Source organism: Anopheles merus, chromosome 2L (assembly GCF_017562075.2).
Source record: "Anopheles merus strain MAF chromosome 2L, AmerM5.1, whole genome shotgun sequence".
NCBI lineage: Eukaryota > Metazoa > Arthropoda > Insecta > Diptera > Culicidae > Anopheles > Anopheles merus.
In genome coordinates, this window is record NC_054083.1 from 12,194,891 (window position 1) to 12,217,098 (window position 22,208).

Below are 22,208 nucleotides of genomic sequence, written 5' to 3' on the forward strand. Positions count from 1 at the left end.
GATACGGGACTGTCCCGTTAAATACGGAACGTCTGGTCTGCTTACTTATTGATTACCCATAGCAGGATAGTCAGTCCTATGTATGGGGTACACAGTTCATACGGGGTTTGAAACCTTGACGGTTTATGTTGTTGCAGGTTGACGACTGTACCACGTGACCGGCTCACCCTATACTCTTTCTTTATATGGAATGAGTAAAAAAATTAAGATTTTAATTTCTTTTAAACATAATAAAACATTAAACAAAAGTGGCTTTTGGGTGCCTTAAATTGATTCTTTAAATGAAATTATACTATTTTTTTTGCAAGAATCTATTTATTTTTGTAACGCTTTTTATATGGAGGAAGTACATTTAATTTATTTTTTTGTCAATCCCAGGCATTCACAAAAGCAACTGACGTAAGTGTAAATATCACACAATAAGTATAACTTATTGGTGTGCAGAAATTTAGGTTCATTTACCAATGTTTTGCATTTTTTGCAAAAGATTTATCATTTAATGTGGGTTTATCAATGATATTTTCCACATTTTTTCAGGATAATTACAGAATAAATCGGAGTACTTACAGAATAACATACTGAATTACAAATGGAATTGAAATTATTTTGAAGTTATAATTTTGATTTTCCTTACAAAAAGATACACTGAATCTGGAATGTTTTAACCTGAACTTAGTCCAGTCATGTATGTTCTCCACTTATGGATTGTCTGAAACGAGGCTAAGGAATGTACCATCGGGAGCAGTACTATGACAAGGCCAGCCCACGGGAGTCTGGTTAGCTTGTCATTGTTGCGCCTTCTTCTTTGTCCATCCACACAAAAGGGGGCCAAAACTCCTTGTACGGATGTTTCTCTCGAACGCGGCTAAGAGGGATTTGTCAAAAGTAGACAATGTTCATGTCTCAAAGGCGTATGTTAGTACTGGAGCTGTAAGACCCTACGACCGTCGTGACAGGCTCTTTGAGGTGAAGTGTTTCCTCAGGCAATGAAATAACTGTTTTGTAGCCAACATCCTTGCGGATGTCATGTTGTTTTAACTAAAGATCATAAAATGACTTCAAAGTTTCACTCACCTACCCGAACATCTGTCCCAATTGGTTCTGAATTTGTTCGTAGCATCGGTGCTAATGCAACGAAAACAAATGTGATAACATGCAAATAATTGTTTAATGTAAAATTAATTTAGATTCATTTGATGAAATTAAAAAAAATCGTTCACCGAGATTACCCATCTGTCAAATCTCTCGTCCTCGCAAGATTACCCATCTGTCAAATCTCTCGTCCTCGCAATCCAAAGCAAATCGTAGACATTATTGCAATTCAATCGCTTACCGCTCGTCGTAAAACCATCGTTTTTCTTTTTGCCAATTTCTGCCTCGTTAGTGGTATTTGTAATGTAAAACGAAACACGATGTATTTGCATGTTGCGTAGGAGTTGAAACAAATTTCGTAATAAAGTTCGCAATAAAATAGCAACACAATATTTAGAGCATGGTAACGACGACGACGACGACCTGTCGTCCCTGAACGGACGGATAATTTCCCATTCATCTATTGCGAACATTTTGATCAACTATAATTGGACTGTGTTCCCCCTAGCGACCGGTGGAGAAACCCCTTCACCACAACCTCCATCCCCATCCCATCGGGTCACACTCGCAGCATCCACAAATTCAGAGGACTCCAACGGTTCAAAAACTCAGCGCTCAATTTGCTTCTCGAATATCTCCCCGGGCCCCATACACTTACTTACTGGTCCGCGCGCTGAAAATGTGTCGCACGAGCTTTTCTCTTTTTCGGTGGTGCAATGGAACGCAAACCCCATGGAACAGGACAGGATGCACGGTCGTTTGTGTGTGAAAGGAAAATGAGATTTTCCACTCGTGACCCTCGTGAACGCTAGCCAGCACCAAGCCACGCTAGAGACCATGTGATTTGTTTTGCTGATAAAACCCCGTTAGTTTGATCTTCGACAACTCTCGCTCTCTTTTGTATTACTCTCTTTCTCTATTCTACTCTTTGTGTTAGAAACACGTTCTTCTCTTCTGTATCTCGATCCGTTTCAGTCGCTCTGTCGTTGGTTGGTTGTCGTTGGTTGGAGCATAAAGTGTTTGTTGTTTACTAGAAGGACGCACTCAGAAGATAGCAGTCTAGCCTCCCAGTACGCCCCCAGATATCCTTAGAGTGGCCATCGAAGTTAGAGCGAGGGCAAGAGACAAACCGGAGCCAACGCTACGCTGGAGACAGGATTCCTGGAGCCTTCGGGAGGATCGATACGAAGGTGCGAAAGCTAACCCTGTAAGCATCATCATCTCCAAATACATCTCTCACAGTGGTGCGTTCGCTCGCTCATTCACTCTCTCTCTCTCTTTCTCTCTCTTTCTCTCTCTCTCTCTCTCTCTCTATCTCCTTCGCTCTATGTTGTCCTAACAATCCATGAGACGTCACGTTCTCTCGCGCTGCTGCTTGCTAGTAGCGTGTAATTCGGGCCAGCATCAGGGCATCGCAGCAGCCGATGCCACCGGTGGAAATCGAGGGTCACCAAGGATTTCATTCAAAACGAGTCGACCCGGCCAGGATGAAGTCAGTTTTTCGTCGTCTTCGGTAAAGCGAACAACGAGCGCACTCCAAAAACCCCATCCCAACCCTGTGGGGACAAACGCGATATAACGGCATCGGTCCAAAGGTTCGTGTTAGTTTTGTCAAAGCTCGTTGGAGGTCGTGCGATTTGACACAGGTGAACCATCTGTTTTGGGGTAACCACCTATCACCACGGATGATAGGAGTGTTCCCTATTTTCGTGTTGGCGACTTACGGCTTTTGTGTTTAAGGATTCGTACAGTGCCGTGATAAGTTCGTCAGCATCCACTCCTTCCAGTGTGTTTGCCCGATGGGAAAGCAGGCCAATTGAATTTACTGACTGAATAAGTGTGTCCTACAAAGAAGAAGAAAGAAAAGAAGCAAACAAACAAAAACGAGGAAAAACGCTAATAATAACCGTGTCCGGGCGGAATCAATCAATTATCGCACGCTCGTTCGATCACCGCGATTGCTGTGGGTTTGGTCAACCTTGTTCAGCAAGACCACCACGACCTCCCTCCCACCTTCAACAACGAAAGCCTTCGGAACATTTCGTGGCAGCCTTTCGTTTCTTAATCTTTTTTGTTGAAATTTCCTTTCCGGTTTTGGCCACCTCTGACCGTCGGTGAGAGAGTGCTTTTTCCTCGGTGTGGAAATAGATAAAACCTAATCCGGTTACAGGTCACTGAAAGCTGTTTGGGTGGAAATCGAAAAAAGAATCGTCCGAATCGGAAGCGACGTTAAAACGACCCCAGAATCGGGGGAAAAGCAAAAGGGCGTGTGTGTGTGTGTGTTTGTGAGTGCATGTATGTAAGGAGGAAGAGCGACAAGGTGGAATGAAGGAAGAACTTCCTCAACCCATCAACAACAAAGCGCCACTGTGCTCTCCCAGCTCAGCCCGTATGTGGTAAAGTCTAGGCTCGAGCGCGCGCGTGTGGTCAGGTCTCGCTCAACCCCAGCGTCGGTGTGGAATGAGTTTGTTATGCTATGGTGTGTCCTGCGAGTGTCATTGTTGATGTTGTGGTCGCTTTTGTGCTATGCTTAAGTACCTGAAAAGTTGAGGCAATAGGTTTTGGTGTTTCTGGCGCTGGGAAAGGCAAGATCAACCGTTATCGATCGTGACCATCGGAGGCGACGGACTACAACAACGGCACGTTTTACGGAGTGTAGCAAGTGTGTCCGGGCGCTCGTGTGTGTGTCGGTAGTGTTTGTGGGCTGTGCTGTGCGTGTGCTGTTCCCTTTTTTTGCAAACCGTGGAAGAAAAAACTCGCCAAGACGTGGGCCGAAATCAAGAAAGGTAAGGGATAAAGCAAAGCTACGCTGCTTTCCGCCGGATCTCCGTTTTATTTTTCCTGTTTTTTTCTTCCCTGCCCACTCCGCTTCCAAGAAGGGAGGAGGGGTTGGTTGGGAAAATGAAAAGCCTTTCATGCGGTGCTTTGTGTGCTCGTTTATTTGGTTAACTCACTGAGCGGACATACCGACCAAAAAGGTTCATAAAAATAAAACAAACTACAGACAGGACGAACAGGGGCGAATGATGCGGCCGACGACAAAAGACGACTCACATCACATAGTCGCTTGAGTTGGTGGAGGGAGAGGATGGCTGCGGGGCTAGTGGGCGCGCGGATGGCAATCTACACACAGGACGTGAACCGTTTGAGCTACATAAAAGGAAACGCGTCGAGGTTACACAAAAAGAGTGTATCTAGATGGTATTGTCCATTAAGTACGCTCCATAATTAATGTCCTTTTCTAAGGACGAGGCGGGAGGACGAAAGAGAGGGGGGTATGTGCAGAAGACGAGCTATTTCATTTCCTTCGTAGCGCGGCACCATTTATAAGCATTTATAAACATTCAAGATTTGTGTGTTTATTACGCTTTTTTTCTTCTCTCTGCTCCCTCTTTTCACCACAGCCATCTCCTTCCCGAGTTATTAAATTCTCAACTCCCCTGTTTTGAGTTATAATCTTTAACGTACTGAGGGCGGAACGCTCTATCGTCCTGCAAACATAATGGTCACGGCAGTGGTACCATTCACTGCCCCCGTCCACCTGGAGCTTCTACACCTCATTTGTAGCCGGAATCGTGGCAGTCCATCATAATTGTGTACAAAAGCTCGGTACGGCTTCGCGCAGCCCATGGAGCGGCAACTTTTAATTCATTTTGCGTGTAGTGTAGTGCGATGTAAGAATACGGCACCTACAGTATGGTGGCCACCAAGAAAGGCCACCGACTGGCTCGGTATGCATGGGGCCTAACACTAAACTTATTCATCGCTCCATTTCTTGCTACCTTCTTGTGTTTGTGTGGGTGTGTGTTGCAATCTCTTATTCAACGAGCAGGAAAGTTACTTACGCCAGGCTCTGTGGATAGTTGCTTGCCTGGCCGCGGGCAGAAGCTGCAGCTGTAAATGAAATTAAAAGAATGAGATGTATTTTTTCAGATCCACACTCTGTAGGGCGTAAGTAAAAGTGGAGCAGGGTAGTGTATTCCTTTACTGTCTGTGTTGGAAAATAAGTGGTTCCATTCGCTAAGAACAGCTGAGATAGCTCGCGGTCGACGTAAAGTTGTGTACAGAGACTTAGAAATAAGCAAACCAAGGACATTACAAATACACAGTGCACAGCAGATGCGCGGTGTAATGTTACGAGCTTTCTTTGCCCTCTTTTCTTTTGCTGCTGTTTCGTCATCCCGTTCGCCGCGTTCGCCAGCTACACTAATCAGACCCAAGCGCCAATCCAACGCCGTACAGTACAACAGAGCCATTGAGCCAGGAGGTCGTACAATTCTGCACTGGCCTCGTACACTTGAATGGCTTCTGCATTTCAATTAACGTTGGGTTGTTTAGATCCTGCACGTTAAGTACCTTCCAAGTGTTCCGAGGCGAGGCGAACCATCCATGATCTTCCCTGTCACTGAACCGACCTGGAGGAATCGGGTTTATTTACAACGAATAATTTACTCGCTTACAGCTGCATCATCTGACCAGCCTTTGCCATTGCTGCCTCTTCCAATGTATTGTGCCATTTGAAACGATTTGGTACTTCACCGCTTGTATAACGTAACATGCTACATGACTTCCTAACCGTTTACTAACATGTCAGCGAACGGCTGCTCACTCTGACCACACCCGTCAGTGTCCCGACGGCAATTTCCGTACCCGATTCGGAAGCAACAAGCAGTGCTTGGGCATGAAAATTCATAAGCTTTTACTCAATTCTTTTGCAATTGTCTGTACCAACAACAAGCAAGCGGCAAGGTGTGGAAACCATTCCCACCTTATTGTCTCGCAGATATAGTTGGACGCTTCAAGGCAAGCAAAATCAGCGCCCGGACGGTAATGGTATTCTGCTGAAGTCAAAAAACGGTACACCGACCGTGGGAAAAGGAAGGCCTGAAATTGCAAAGAAACAACTTCTAACGCCCGCCCAGCATTTCGAAGCAGCTGACGACTGTTGTAGCTGTCAGTGTTGGAACACTGGGGAGTGTTGGAATCCGAGATTCCTACATTCAGCTCGGTGTGAGCCTGCTGCTTTGCACTACCATTTGTATTCCGAATGAGGCCGAAATCTTTTTTGGCTCAAACATTCCACACTACCGAATAGCGTAATTGGGGGGGAAATAAAACTATACCGTACTCTTACTCTTACTCTTAGGTAGGTGAATGTTTGAAGGACGCTCGCTCAGTCGTGGTAAAAGACGGCACACGGGGTGCGTACCGAAAGCATGTGTAGCGTATGCCCTGCCACGTGCTCGTGAACCTGTCAGCAGCAGACTAGATTACACTTCTCTATGATGAAGATGATCACGATTTTCCGGCAGTCAGTTTAGCAATTTTGCCCTTCCACCCTTCGCTGATTACTTGAAAGTAAGGAGAGTAAAGTCTTTGATCACCCGCATTTAAAATTTCCGGTGCTGGTGTTTCACGGGGGTTTGCGTTACTCACCGATCAGAGTCTCTGCAAGGCAGCTCGTCACAACCCGAACGCCAGTTTACCACGAATATTACATCCTAATGCAGATAAAAGTGAGAAAAGAAATAAAAATCAGCCACTTCTTGAGCAAACAGTGCGCCAGTTCCGCATCCTGATGGTGACCTGGAAAGCAGTGTTGGTGCAGACCAGTCGGGGCGAGTGTGTTTTCGCATTTGAGCTGCGCCTGTTGGCGAGCATCGATGCGCGTAGTAAGCTTTAAAATTTATTACTACCGCATCTTTCACCGTGCACCGTGCGCGAGAAGGAAGCGGATGGAAAGACATATCGTAAATCAATAAAATTTATGGTGTTCGATTATTTGTTATTGAACTTTTTTGTTGTTGCTCTCCCAATGGCCCCACTCTTCGGACTCGCATCTGTTCAGTCTTTTAGGTTTAAGATGGCCACCACAGCACTGCCACTGGACCGGTCGCCATCGCGCGTGTTGAGCGGGTCGTCGTGCTGGTCAATGCGGTGAAATGAATAACATTTTTCAATTTGTCGCTATCTAAATAGTAGCGAGCTGTGACAATGGTTGTGTGAGTATGGTAGTGAAAAGAACAAAAGCGAACACCTAATATACGCCAGCAGCTCGTTGCTAGGCAGGACGATATAAATTACATTTCAAAGATAGCACACAAAGGCTCGGCAGTAGAGGTAGCATTTTTCAATTTAGTCACTTAATTAAATGAAGCTTTTTGGGCTCGTTTGTCAACACAAACGTGGCAAAGAAAATGGTAGCTTTTGATTCGGTGGATCGTAATAAAAAATGATATTTTTTTCACATGCAATCGCCACACCGATAATGTGATAAAGCCGTGCCAAGTAGGTCACTGGCTTGGCAATATCGTACTCGCAACTCGGTTCGGAAAATTTAGACCGATGAGCAGCTGCAACAACAACAAAAAAGGCAGCGCACAAAAACAAAACGGTTTGATGTTGTATTTTCTGCCCGGCTGCTTTCCACATGGGACAACATGGAAAGCAACACACAAAAACATAAACCTTCGAGACCAAAATCCGCTTCGTTATACTGGATGCGAGATGCGCTTAGCCGCCATGCCACAGTTACGAATACACGTCGCGTGTGTTTTGGTGTGTGTATTTGTACGAAATGCTCTGTTCAAATGATAAACAAGAGCAGAAAAAAGGGAACGCTTTGTCTAGAAAGCAATTAATTCCTGACAGTGAAACGTGCTTTCCCGCTAAGTGCAATGGATATTTATGTTTAAAATTCTTCGCCACGGCGGCTGGTGGTAGTGGCTAGTGCACGGTTCGATGGCTTCGTGAGGTCGTGAGGTTGGGAAATATCGAAACACGCACTTCGTTAGATGGGATGTGCGCATAATTGTTATAAACGGGGCTCATTTGATAATCGCACTGCAAATGGAAATGAATATCTAATTAGTTATGCATGGGTTCGAATGCATATTTTGGAGCATAATAAAAATAAATAAATAAAGGCTCGTGGAATAAGGGATAACTTACTAAAATAAAAAACATACGCTTTTGCAACTGTCATACATCCTGGTTAATTTTGGTGTTCTTTTAGCACATAGTTGAGTTGTATTTGATTTGTTCAGAAGATTGTTGAAATAAATTTGTATTTTTTATTTAAAACACACGTTGAAAAGGTTTCACTACTCTCAGCAAGCAAATTGTACTAGAATTAAGCTGTTGTACAATTAAGCTTTTTTCATGGGACAACTAGCACCAACCACAACACATCTATTACACCAGCAGAGAGATGCTAGTGCTCTACTAAAAGCTACTCATCTGCGATTAGCAGTAGTTGGCAAAATTCTGCCTGAAAGGAATTAAAAATAATAGCTCTCGTTCAGCGTTGGTCGTTGTCGAGGACGAACGGAACCGGTTACACTCCTCGAGATTGGTCCGTTACACAACAAAAGAAGTCGCTTTCATCATGCATTGTGTCGTTTGCACACGATCATCCGTCGTCGCCAACGCTTCGCTTTGTGTTCCGGCTGGGAGGAAAATGTTATTTTTTCCGCTTCCTGCCTGTGAAAATTAGTCTGTGTGTGTGTTCGTGTTCGTGTCAGTGGCATGCGTTTTGAAAAAGGCATATTTATTGCCATTCAACTGCTAACTGCGGTTTCTGGGTAGTACTAGTGGTAGCAATTAGGCTACAGCGGGAATTATTGCGCTGAGCGTCGTTCATGGGACAGCCAGCCGGGCAGCTAGCGAGATGCACATGGGCGAGTACCGCGAGTACCGTGATGAAATGAAAACTACCATGGCGAAGTTTAAACGCCCACTCTATGGTCGGTCCTTCTTTTTTTAGATGTTTTTGTCCATTGCAAACGATCCTCCCCTGACAGTGTCGTCGGTACGTGTTATCATTCAGTGGCTTTAAAAGCGAGGAAGAAGAGAAGTGGTCCAAGCAATGCTACCAGGACAGGACTCTGCATGTAAGTAATGAGCGTGCGAATTAAATTATATCCTGACAGTGTGTGTGCAGCGAGCGGTACTACAAAAAGGATGGCAAAGCACCAACAACAACAAAAAAGACAAAAAAGAAACACTTATTCCATGCCCAGCAAAGTGAGTAATTAGATAAACGTGTCCATTAATCCAGCTCCATTAATAGGAGCCGTTTGGATAAATTGCTATGCAGCAACAAAGGATTTCGTGCCGTGACCACCGTGCTTGCGGGTAGGTGAAATTACGCGAAGGTTGTGGCGCGGTAATAAATAAGACTAATTTTGTAAAGCTACTCCTTTATTATCCCGTACTTGTTGTTCTTAGTACTTTACACGCTTTATAGCGGTGGATTGAATTACGGGTATGTTTGAAACTTGTTCTGCGATATATTTTGCGTTTTGTTTTCCCGGTAAAGTGTGCTTTACTATTTGTTAATGTACAAACAAAAAATAGATTCCAACGGGATCACAATAATGAGAAAATTAAGAAGTAAATCGAAATCAACTGTGATAGCAGGAAAAGCTGCCTTTCCAATTTACATTTTTTTTCGGTTCGAGCTAAGAAGCTTCAAACTTTTTTGTTCAACAAACAAACCAACTGTGCCCGTTTTTCAATGAGCCTGGCACACTGTGGATTATGTTCTGGCGTTTCCTTTTACCAAACCAAAGATGTTCGCTGTGCACGCCCGTGCAGCACAAGACAAACATACGCGAAAGGAGTCATTCTTTCCGCTTGTCTTTATATCGCGTGGGTGTGCATGAGCCCTTCTTTGTGGGTTCATTTTAATCCACCTCGTTCATTAGCAAGTGGGTGGTCACATTACGAGGCCAACGCGAAATAGCTTTTTAGGGTACACACGCGCGTTCCGGTCGAGGAAAGCATAAGAAAGCCATTCCACGACAAAAACTCTCGTACATATGTTAGCCCGAACGCATGTTACACTGCGGATGTTTTGTGTCAGAGTTTTTGCAATAGGACAAATCGAGGGGGATGGAGGCGTGGCAGATATTACTGATAAAGTCTGCTACTGGGAAACATCATCAAAATCCTAGCGCGAATTTGGTTTCTCTACATCACTTGTGTGTTCATGTGGTGACAAAAAAGCAAAATTTTACAAGTAGAAGAAAGAATGGCATTCTCGAAGGCAGATGTTACCAGATGTGGCACGGAAAGTCTCAATCTTACAAGCAGTACAATTATGTTCACCTCTACACCACCACACCGACAAACTTTGTTAGGAAATAAAGACGCGAAGAAAAAAAGGAAAGTATGTGGACATTTATAAATACGGGCAGCGACAGTATGTGGGTGCGTTTCATTTACTTTTTTTCTCGCCAAGATTTCAATTTGGAACAGTATTTTCCTTATCATTGATGCAAATCGGATTAATGTGGAAATCTATTTGACATCTATTTGAAGTTTCTAGATCTGTTATACGCTCACCCCGTAGCAGACGCATTATGAATAGGAAAGTAATTTGTTATTTGTATTACTTTGTTAATCCAGCGTTAGAAACAAAGCCATATCAAACCATCCTTCTTCAATTAAATTATTGAATAAACTAATGCAGAGTTTTTTTTAATTGTTATATTTTATGGTTTGTTTTCGTAATCATTGCAAATCATGTAATATTTATGCCCATCATGGGTCATGGGTTCAAGCCCCGAATGGACCGTGTTTCCATACGTAAGAACACGACTATTCTGCTATGTATTATCAGTAAGTCACTGAAAGCCATGCACTTTAGTAGTACAGGCAGGCCTTGACCAACAACGGATGTTGTGCCAAATAAGAAGAAGAAGAAGAAGAAGAAGAAGAAGAAGAAGAAGAAGAAGAAGAAGAAGAAGAAGATTCATATCGCTACATACACTTATTCTTCAACTTTTTGGCACAATAACCGTTGTTGGTCAAGGCCTGCCTGTACCACTAGTGGTACATACACTTAATACTCTTATTAAGAACATGCTTACAACACACATACAATTATTAAGGCAATATATAACAGTTATATTAATGATTATATGCTTATTTCTCTCAGTGCACAATACATCTATACATACTTTGTCTAAAGTTTGTGATCTTATATGAATCATATCTTATGGCAATTATTAACTGAACCAGTGATCTTAGCCTCTATAAAAATACTCGTAGAGGTATTCGTTGAAAGCAAAATTGATAAACTAAGTATAAACATGTTTTATAGTTCTATGAAATCTGTTTAGAGAAAAAGGCACCATCTAGACAGCAAAGAGCCGCATTCAACTCGCTAGCTATACTTTACCGATCACTGCCTTATACTGCCATTTAATCAATTCAATCCAAAGGAATTAAACAATACCAAAATAAAAGAAACAAATGAAATCGCAAAAAAAACTGTCTAAATAGTTGGAAGCAGTAAAGAGCCTTGTATTTAAAACAAAAGTTTAGTTAAATATTATTCTCATAGACAATTTAGATTGAAAATCGATTGATAGATCGCCAAAAACATTGAATTTGAAAAAAAAAACTCGTCTCAAAAAAGCCGATGAAACAATTATGAGTCAACGGTGATGTATGCGTAAGAGTTTGTTATTAAAATTCGTTATTATTCTGTATATTGATTGGAAATTGAAACACGTAAACTTCATGAAATTGTTCGATGTGCGAATTCAGATCCACTTTTTTGTTTTGTTTTTTTTTTGTCAGTGGTTTTTATCTGGATATCATTTTCATTGAGTAACATAAATGTTAACATTTGAAGCTACTTTTCCTGTTTCGAAACATTTTTATCTGAGTTCCATGGTTTTCAGAGAAAAATTGTAGGATGTAGGTGGTGCCACAGGAGTTTTTTTTTTTATCAACAATAATTTACATTTAGCTTCCATCCTACAATAATGTAAACTTTGAATGATATTTTTCGATCATATTGCGAATTATGTAACACAGCAAGAAACTTGCACGTGGCTTGTTTTTTTTTCGTTGTAGCAAGCAGAATTCATATTATTAGAATATGATGGCAAAAACTTTATTCCGTGTTTATATTCATATACCCATTCCATATTCCACCGGAAATGGCTAAAATGTGGTTTCCTTTAAATGTAAAAAATCACAACATAATAGCTAATGTGTAGAAGCATATGAAAATAGTTCCTTTTGTCTGACCAGTAAAGTAAGCTGATTCTGCAATCTATCGAGTGATCATTTCACATGGTCCCCTGCAATTTGCATGCTTGTCAACTAATAAGCGCCTGTCAACGAATGTAAGAAAAAGAATGTGGTCATTCGCCGTAAATGCCATCACCAGCATTCCAGCCAGCACGACCCGTTCGAGGGTGTCGATTTTCACACTGCGATTGTCCCTGTGTTTTCCATTCGACGCACATTACCGTGTAATGAAATTGTCAATCTCGCGAAAAAGTTACAACCAGTGTGAACAGCCACCCACCCAAACGCAATCGACCTTTGAGCTTGCAACGAATCGTCGCGGGCGTCCAGTTTCACGCGCTGTCAAGAACCGTACGGTCGCTTGAGAAGAAGTATGAGCTGCGTGGAAGATTTTCTCGACGCCCAAATGTGGTATTTGCGCTACTGTGGAGTGTTTCGCGAGAAAAGCGCGCTCGGTGGAATCCGGCTGAGCGTCTGTCTCGGTGTCCTGGTCGTGTTTATGTTGCTGCAGTCGATCTACATATTCCAGCACGTGCACCACTTCGCCATGATCTGCGATGCCATACCGACGCTGGTCGTCTGCATGGTGGCTATTTCCAAGTTCTACATCTTCGTTTTCCACCCGGCCGCCCTGTTCGCGCTGATTGATTCGTTCAAAGCACTGCAGCAGCGTGCTAGCAGGGAGGACTTGCTGCTGTTCCGGCGCAGCGGGGCGTTTCATGCGAAGCTGACGAAAATCTACATGACATCGGCACTGATTGTGGGATGGTTCTACATACTAAGTGCCATCGTCTCAGGAATCTCGCGGTCGTTGGCGGAAGGACGGGTCCGTTTTGTAGCACCGATGGCGTATGTATCCGTCCGAACGCGTGGACGAAACCGATTTCAATGATGAGTGTGTGTGTGTGTGGATTGGTTTTGTTTTTTCTTCTTTCCCTTCCTTTTCGAAACTAGTTTTCCCCACAACTATCAGCATCCGCTCATGTTTGCGTTAACGTTCCTGTTCAACTGTGACTCCATACACATGAGCATCTTCATTAGCGGAAGTGTCGATACGTGCTTTTCCGAGCTGGCGACGAGCGTTACGATCCACTTTCAGCTCATCCAACGCCAGTTCCAGGCAGTTGACTTTGCGGCTCGTACCGCCGAAGACGAACTGGAGGTCGTCGTGGCGTACCATAAGGATGTGCTGCAGTTGTGTCTGGCCATGACGAACCTCTTCCAGTACACCGTGTTCTACCTATTGCTGCTAGACTCGGTGCTGCTCTGTGTGATTGGCTATCAATTTGTGATATTCATGAACACGCCGCGTGTCCTTATGCTGGCGTCGATGGCGTTCGTTATGGTTTTACAAGCGGTCATATATTGTTACCACGGTTCCATGATGTACGATGAGGTACTCTGGTTGGGAGGGCGCTTTAACTAAGAAAAATGGCCCCGTCTAGCAGTGTCTTTTTTCTTTTTTTTTATATATACCACTTTTTACAGAGCTTGAAGGTGGCGGATGCGATTTACCAGAGCAATTGGTGCGAGGCTCCACCGGCGGTACAGAAGCGGCTGCGTTTTTGTATCATGCGAGCTCAGAAGCCTATCGTCACCAAAGGTGGCTTCATAAAGGCCACCCTGCCCACACTAAAGAAGGTGTGGCTGGGGCACTGATAAGACTTTTGCGCGTAGTAGCATGTAATGATATGCAAATTTCGTTACAGATTTTAAACTCAACGGGATCATACATCACCATGCTGCTCTCCTTAGAGACAGAGCAGTAGCAGCAACAATGAGCAGTAGCACAGCAACGGTGGGCACACTCAAGGGAGTAACACCTCAGTCACAGTGTAGGCCAATTGCGGGGAATATCCCTCGGAGGTACGGCACGTTAGCCCGTGTGGCACAGCTTGCATCATTTAACAAGCATTTCGTGCTCTACCGGAACACTAATGTGGTTGATATGTTGTTGAACACTTTTCGTAGCCGCATAAGCATAGCCGTGAAATGCAAATATTTATTCTTACAGAAGGCGATAAAAACCTGTCTGCTCGTTAGTTGCTTGATTAAAGCTTTTGACGCACAACGTTCGTTTCACGTTGAATTTAGAACTATTCACTTGTGAGCAAGAAAGATTCAAGGACCAAAATGGTCCACCGATGAGAATAAATCGAATAGATAAAAAGTTGTGAATGGTATGGCTACTTGTTTGGATATGTTGCGAAGTTGTTCTAAGCACGGTAACGATGGTGCGAAAGTGCAGCAAATGAAGTCAACGTAAATCGCTTTGGTCATTAATATTGTTCACATCGGTGTCTACCTTGAAAACAACTTGCAGTTCTCCAACAACTGCGGAACTTATTCAAAACGGTGGAGAAAACTGCATTAAATCAACTCAGTACCATGCGCTGTTCCTTCCTTAAACTTGCAAATAATGCCACTGCCCCGAAGGAATTGCTTGGAAAGAAACTGCTTCTAGATAAGATCGGTAAATGATGACATCGCTTTCGTAACTAATTTTAGCATTGTGTTTGCGGTTCTGTTTACGTTCCAGGTCTCCAATCGCTGTGGATGACTACGCTTTGCAGCCCTTGGAACCAAGGTCAGCGGGACGAGTATCCTTCAAGGGCGTTGGCGAACTTTCTGTACTCGTCGAACTTTAGCGCAAAAGGTAATTGACACTGTAGAAATATCCCAAACTGCAACGTTCGCTTGTTTTATCGAGAACACTTTGTAAGGAGTTTGTTATTTGGTGAAGGTAAAATTATTTCATTACAAAAGATTTCTTCTTGGTTAGCTGATAAAGGCATTATTTCAAAACTAAAAAAAGTTGAAGTAATAATAAGCTTATATTCTGTTATAAATCAAGTGTGTTTAATGTTTTCTTCAAGTGCGATAGAAATCCAGATCATAATTTGATGCGTAGATCATTTATCATAATTGTTCTGTTGCATAGAGAGTATTGAACGGTATAGAGAGTATAGAGAGTTGCATAGAGAGTATTCTGAAATAAAGGTATTGCATGCCCTTTATTGCATAAAGGACATAAAGGATACATGTCATACTCAATATACGCGAATGTTTTAAGTTGACAGTTCTTTGAGCAAATTGTACTGATTTGCCACATCAAATGTCAAATGCAAAATAAATTCCCGTTTGGTCGAATTTAAAAAACCATTTTAAAAGGTACGAAATTGTAATCTTCCGTTGAAATCAGATCAAATAACTAATTTAGTGGCTAAAACCTACCACTTCAAGCAAAGTTATACGAAAATTAACTATATTTTGACAGAAAACCTTGAAATTCGACTTACGCTAATATTCGAGATACACTCCTCCGGTCCGCATTGATAGCGTATATCGGGGAATACTTGTGTTAATAAAATACAATATGATAAAGATATTATAATAGTGTAATCTTAAAATTCAATTCTTACCACACTTTTCCGGTATCCTACAAAGGAGAACATAATTTGCATAAAGTGAAATGAAATAGCTATACAACTATAATTCATCAAAAAGTTTTAATTGAACAGAACCAACAGAACAGTCTCGGTTGTACTATTATTGGTAACATTTTTGCACTATAATATTTCTACAAGAGGTTTCTAAACAATGTGTTCAAGAGTTATCATGAAAACAATGCAATTTTTAATAAATTTTATGAAAATTATTTATTTAAAATATATACATTTACTGAGATACTCTCGATCAGATGTCAACAAAACATCAGATTAAAACTATAAATCGTAGAAATTAATTTTCCACTCCTTTATGTGAATAAGCAAATAAATACCTTAATCGCAAAAAAGCAAAATAAAATACAGACTTTTTTAACGAAGACTCACTCAGTGTAAAGTTTTGTAGACTTGAAGCTTATAGGAGCTTTTCGTATTTGAAACTACTAGCTACATATTCAATGAGCTTAACCACTAAAAATATATCTTAACTTATAAATTGCCGAGGCAAAGCATAGCTGTATAAATTCAAACATCGTCAACTAAGCTGAAAAATCGTTAAACAATCATGGAAGTTTTCATATATTTTTTGAAAAATGATTTCTTGTTTGTGTTTCATGTGCATTATTTTGGTAAAAAAATCAACATTTGTTTATTTACTTGGTTTAAAACTCATTTCAATGTAAATATAAGAATATAAAATTATCTTTTTTTTATTAAAATCATATAAAGTCTCGCTTCGATATTGGTTATTTCGAAATAAAATAAGAGTCAATTCGAAAATTAGTTTTTAACAATTAAGGCATAATTTCCATAATATTTAAAAGATTGCATAGCAATTCAATTAATTTAAAACTTAAATTCTTGTTAAGATTACAAGTTAAAACACTTTGCTGTGATTAACGCTCCAAACTCAACTGCTAGTTTTGTTATTGAATTCCCTCTTCTTGATTTAATAGAGATGGATGATATACTGGTTGAGGAATGCAATAATAGGAACACCGTATATGTGCTGAATTCCAGCTACCGATATGGGGTAAGTAATCGGGACGTTCGCTTGCGAAGATAAGCTCAGAAGCTCCTTGTCTCCTTGGTATTCCCTGAAAGTGACTGCCCGCACATAGTTGGGACGAAGCATGAACCTTTCAAATAGTTTGCCATTTCTCGGTGCAAGAAATTTAATCGACGAGAAACCGTGTGCTTTCATAAAGCTGTATGCCGATGTACACACACCCCGGCTGTAGCTGATGCCTGTGTTCATTAACACGTAATTTTCTCCCTCGATTCATTGCGCGCGCGGGACTTTTGGGGCTGCCCGAATGCTGCCATATTATCTGCTACATCGAGCAACGTTTATTCTAATTGACATCCTGTTGTTCGTCCCTGTGCGCGTACACAGAACATGGACATGATAGAGCTGTTCGGTACACCGGCGGGCCGAGCACTAACGGTGAATAATAAAACTGCAGCGGAATTGCGACACGGCCGCCGGACCACAAGCGGAAGCAACAGTACCACCGGTAGCAGTGCGGCCGATCCCCATCTGTGTCCGAGCACGATCGGTGGTCTGCTGGCAGGTAGCATCCACTCGACCAACATCAGCAGCATCAGGATCAGCGAAAACGATGACACCAGCACTGCCGGCCAGCATCGCTTCATCGAATCGAGCGAATTCATTAGATTTGCATCCAGCAAGGGATCCGTCTCGCCACCCGCCTCCATCGCCTTTCGTAACAAATGTAGTAGTAAAAGCGTCGATGGCAGCAGTAAAAATGGCACCACCCACCACCTTGACCAACCGACCAGGCGGAACAATTTGAAAATGGCCAAATTTTGGAAGCTCTTCGACGAGGACCGGTTACGGAAGGCTAACAGCACGGAACGAATAGGCGATAAGCTTCGGCAAAGGTAAATATTAATGCGGACGAGGGGCGCCGGAAACGTTGTTGCGGTCCTTGTTGCGTTGCTGACGGTGACAGTTTCAGTGGATGGGTTTTTCGATCTGTTCTGTCTTGCAGCAGATGGGCTGCTGCAGCACCAACGCTCGACCAGGTGGATACGGTTGACCAATCTGCAAATGATTTGTACAGCGAGGCGGCCCAGCTGCTAGGTATAAAGTGTACGCTGACCGACAGCTGCCGATGCATAGACTGTCAGGTGAGTTGGTTTTGCATGAAACAATTTCCCTGGTGTCACACGCTTGTACCAAGCATTGCCAGTCTCTCACTAATTAAGTCCCATGCGAGCAGCAGAATAGTTGGACGAAATATTTGATAAAATCGTTCACTGGTAGCAAGGTATACTTACTCTCATTAGATAAATGAAAATGTTTTTATTTTTTTTATAATTGTTTTTATATTTTTATATAATTTTGAAGTTACTGCTTCACAATTATCGTAAAAATATACTTTTGAGGAGATTTTAAGTAAACACTTATGGTTTAGACAATATCCAGTGAATAAAAGCGAATTCTATGGATGAATTGCTTGTGTATAGTTATTAATAAATTAGATTTATTATTGTATTTCTTTGATTTGTTGAGTTATTCTATGTTATTATAGTTGAGATATTATAGTAGGATATGTTGGTATATAAAATACAATTTTATTTTCAAAATTTTTTAGATAACCTCACCTTTGAACCATGAACACTGTTGTTATCAAAGAAACGTAGAGAGTTGTTTGCATCAAGGTCCAATATGATCTAAAGGTTTTTTAACCTCACTAAAAAATCAAAACGTATGCAAGCATATTCTGCAACCATCAAACATGTTCACTAAAAAATTCGCTATAACACGGTTAAAAATAATTTAATGTATTTTTTAGCAATTTTTGCAACGACCTAGTCTAAATAGTTTTTTGAATTGTTTCACAATAATTGTTGTTATTTCATTGTTTAAATAAAGTAAGAACGAGTACTAGAATCAGCCTCATAAAATAATGTAAAATTTTAATTAAAGTCACCCATATTTCTGATCAAAATTAATACTAGTTGACTTATAACTAAAAGAACAACCTTTGGGAAGTATGAATGAATTCTATTAATTCTATCAAGTCTATTGTATCTAATTATATATTCTTAAGAATAAATTTGATCTGACATATACCTTTCAACGTATTGTGCGCTATTCATATTGTGTTCACAAGTTGCTCACATAATGTAATTAAACATAATGTAACAATGTTACTTACATTTAAGTACACATTTGTTTTGGCATTTTCTCCAAATTTCCTATCATTTTCCATGTAACGACCCATGTTCCAGTAATTCAAAGAATTAGCATGCTGTTAAGTGGAACAAGCTCGTCTGATTTATTTTAACAAGCTTCCCACCCAATTACAACCATATTCCACAGAGTCAGTACTTCGACTGCGATGACGATGCGGACACATACTCGGAATATTCCGATAAGTCGTACGACATGGAGGACAATTTGTTCACGAATCGATCATATTATAATGATCTCTCGACGGTATCGGGGGTGCCAGAAACAGATACCACCTTCGCTAGCACCGGTGGTACACCCGCAATCAGTGACCGTTCGAAACGAAACCAGCCCGCACACAACCGTCTCGGGGACGGGCCGGACGATACCGTGCAGCGGGAGGATGTCAATGGTAATGAATGCCAGCATTATTTGCATAGCACCCACAATCCGTCTTCATTGAATTTATCATTGGATGAGGGACAGCTACCGGCAAACGACCGCTCACAATTGCCAATTGATACGTCCGAAATCGAGCATACCGGACAGGAAAGCCTAGCGGTGCCGGAAGCGCCCGGTGAGGACTGCGCTACCGGCATAAAGGTTGCATGAGAAAGGTGGGTATACATCAGGCTAAAGTGGCAGTTTATAGAAAGTGACTGAGATTGGTGGTTTCGCCATTATTGATCTTATAATTCATAGTCAGAGAATTGGAATCTGTCTCTCTCTAACACTCGCTTTTTCTCGAGTCTGGCAACACTCATTATGTACCAGTCTGGTTTATTTAGCTTGCAATGGTTGTTTCAAATTCCTCACACCATAGAGTGTATGTGTTTTGTTCCAAAATTTGAGTTCTCATTCTATCATCTTCCATCGATCATGGTCATATCCCAACACGGACAAATGTTGGGAATCTATATGTGTTTGTATTGTGTATGTATAAATGCTTGTCCCATTTTCAGGAGCTTGGCTCTTGAAGCCAACGAGGACACTTCGGAGACATTTTCGGCTACCATCAAGGAGGAGGAAAGCATCGTACTAGTTACCGTGGATGGCTTCAGCTGTACCAATGCACCCGGGGAACAATGCGCCTGTTCGTGTTGCTAGCATTTTCGATTCGTTTTATTTATTTACACTTCGCCCGACGGTAATGAAAGCAATAATTTGAAGCCATAAAATTAACGCGCCAAACTCTTAGTCCAGCATGGTGCGTTGTTAATTTGTTAAGCTGTGATTAACGCGTGGGGGACGCAGGAGATCGAAGGTATTTGCGGAAGACGCCTCGAAGAACGTTGGCTTAATGTGATGGAAGTTTCTGTTTAATTTAAGAGCGTAACGCTAGTGCGATGCGGCTTTATAGGAATTATTCTTTTCTTGAGGTATGTTTACTGTTACTTCTTAGTATTTATAAATGACATACGTAAATATGATGCATCGCCATTTCGGCATTGGATGTTGGGCCTGTTGCGAAAAGCCTTAAGTAATACAAATAAAACAAACATACAAACAAACAAACAAAACTATTCAAACCCAGAAACGTTGCTTGATTTAGCATATGGTTGATTTAATACTTCAAAACCCCATTTACAAACATTTCACAACAATCGAAACCAATTAATCATGCCACCGAAACTGAACAATATCGTCGTCTCTACCAACTCCGAACAATATTCCACGCCCAAACAAATGTGTCAGTGTTCAGCCCTATGTAAGAAGTGTACGACTAGAGAAGAATTTATGAAACCTGTTAAACTTTCCATCTAATGGACCGACTGCTGGTCATGACCAAACCCTCACAATGTGCCGAGCACAGTGTTAATGTGCGATGGTGAGTGCACACGTGAGGGAGATAAAGTAGTAAAAAATAGCAAAAAAAAAAAAAACGGCAACATTTGATATTGCTTCGGTTAAAACAAACTTGTTAATCTCTAACTTGCCCCTCCGCTGTAGATATTACGAATGTAAACTATTTCTTGATGAATAATGCAGAAAATAATAAAGGAACCATGGAATGCAATATCCATAGAACGAGTAAGTTAAATGAAGAGAACAAAAATTGCCAAAAAGAACAACAAAGAAGCAGATAACGAACACAACCAAAAATCAAAATATACAACCCCTAACTATTATGTGTGTATGTCAATGTTGTGCAGAGTAAATGAAACCTTGTTATTGTACTGTATGCCTTTGTACCTTATTAAAAAAAACACACATAAAAACAAGTTCAGATCCGCAGGACGGGCAAGCAAAAAGCTTCACGCCATCAGATTAAGAACAACAATAGAAATGTACTAGTGAGTGAATCTATTTATTATATTTTAATGAAGTCTTATTAGAGTTAAACGCGTATTGTTACTTGGCAAGATTATATGATAGCAACCAACGATAAATATGAAACGCAAGCAAGCTAACACGCGATAAGAACGAGCCGAAATCAACCAAAGTGGTAGGAATATGATATTAAACTCTTCCTGACATGACATAGCCTGTGTAAACGGACAGGAATGCTGCGGCGAGATTAATAAATCCCAAAATGTATGCTCTGTGTGTGTATGACATGCACTAGGTTGGTTGGTACTGATGATACTTTCAATAAACGATTAAACCTATCCTTATCATACTGCCGGCCATGGAGCGTATTTAATATTTTTTTCTTTTATATAGTTTTCTAATCAAGCTTTAAACAGGTAAGAATATGCATACTTTGTTTTTGATTTTGTTTTCTGTCATCCATTCTCAACAATAGAAAGATCCCTTTCTCCACTTTCTTAAAAAAACACAACACTTGTGATGACAAAATATGATAATTTTCCAATATCAAATGTTACAGCGGGGGAACCGTGCATAGCTAAACCATGGACAAGAGTAGTAACAGGACCAATTTTTTGGTAGCAATTTTTCCCAGAAACGTCACATTGCAGCAGCACGGCAACTCCTCGCTTCTGGTGTAGCAGATGTTAAGCTTCGCGCTGGCAAAAGTTTTGTGAGATGTGTGGAAAATGTCGTCCGATCAATATTTTCCCCTGCATCACCATCACTAGAGCGGCGATTGATTTCGGTACCATAAATAGGACATGCGAAAACATCTTGGGGGCTCATGACCACCCTCTTCTTCTTGCCAGTCGTAGTGTAATGCTTCCGAAAAAATGCCTCTTCCGGAAAACATCCCAAGCGCGCACTAACCTCATCCAACAGACGACAAAGGCAAAGTGATCAAATTTTAGGTCCATATATACCGTTGTCTTTTGCCGGGCTTGTAAACTTGTTTTTTTGCACTGTGACACTTTGATACTTTTATTGGTTTGCTTTTCTTTTATGTCTGATTGTTTGCTTTAAGTATTTTAGCTGCCAAGAGTTTGTTTTGGTTTGGCTTTTTGCTACACGAGTTCTATTTTTACACTTTATAGCAATTTTACGAT

At 41.4% G+C, this 22,208-nt stretch overlaps 2 protein-coding genes across 9 annotated transcripts; both read left to right on the plus strand.

Moving 5' to 3' along the window:
- The first annotated feature begins 2,125 nt into the window (after positions 1-2,125).
- Positions 2,126-21,404, plus strand: LOC121593109. 8 transcript variants are annotated; one of them, XM_041915182.1, is made up of 8 exons: positions 2,126-2,299; positions 2,443-3,878; positions 14,681-14,797; positions 16,544-16,620; positions 16,984-17,492; positions 17,570-17,741; positions 18,940-19,406; positions 19,752-21,404. In XM_041915182.1, exons 3-7 carry the CDS (start codon positions 14,698-14,700, stop codon positions 19,399-19,401), a joined length of 1,320 nt encoding a protein of 439 aa, XP_041771116.1. In that variant the 5' UTR covers positions 2,126-2,299; positions 2,443-3,878; positions 14,681-14,697; the 3' UTR covers positions 19,402-19,406; positions 19,752-21,404. The 8 variants fall into 8 exon arrangements, with proteins under 8 accessions (XP_041771116.1, XP_041771117.1, XP_041771118.1 ...); XM_041915183.1 differs by having other exon boundaries at positions 2,475-3,878; XM_041915184.1 differs by having other exon boundaries at positions 2,478-3,878.
- Positions 12,548-13,800, plus strand: LOC121592233 (odorant receptor 9a-like). Its single transcript, XM_041913638.1, has 3 exons — positions 12,548-12,990; positions 13,096-13,537; positions 13,630-13,800. The coding sequence occupies exons 1-3, from the start codon at positions 12,548-12,550 to the stop codon at positions 13,798-13,800; spliced, it is 1,056 nt and encodes a 351-aa protein (XP_041769572.1).
- Positions 21,405-22,208: the final 804 nt, after the last annotated feature.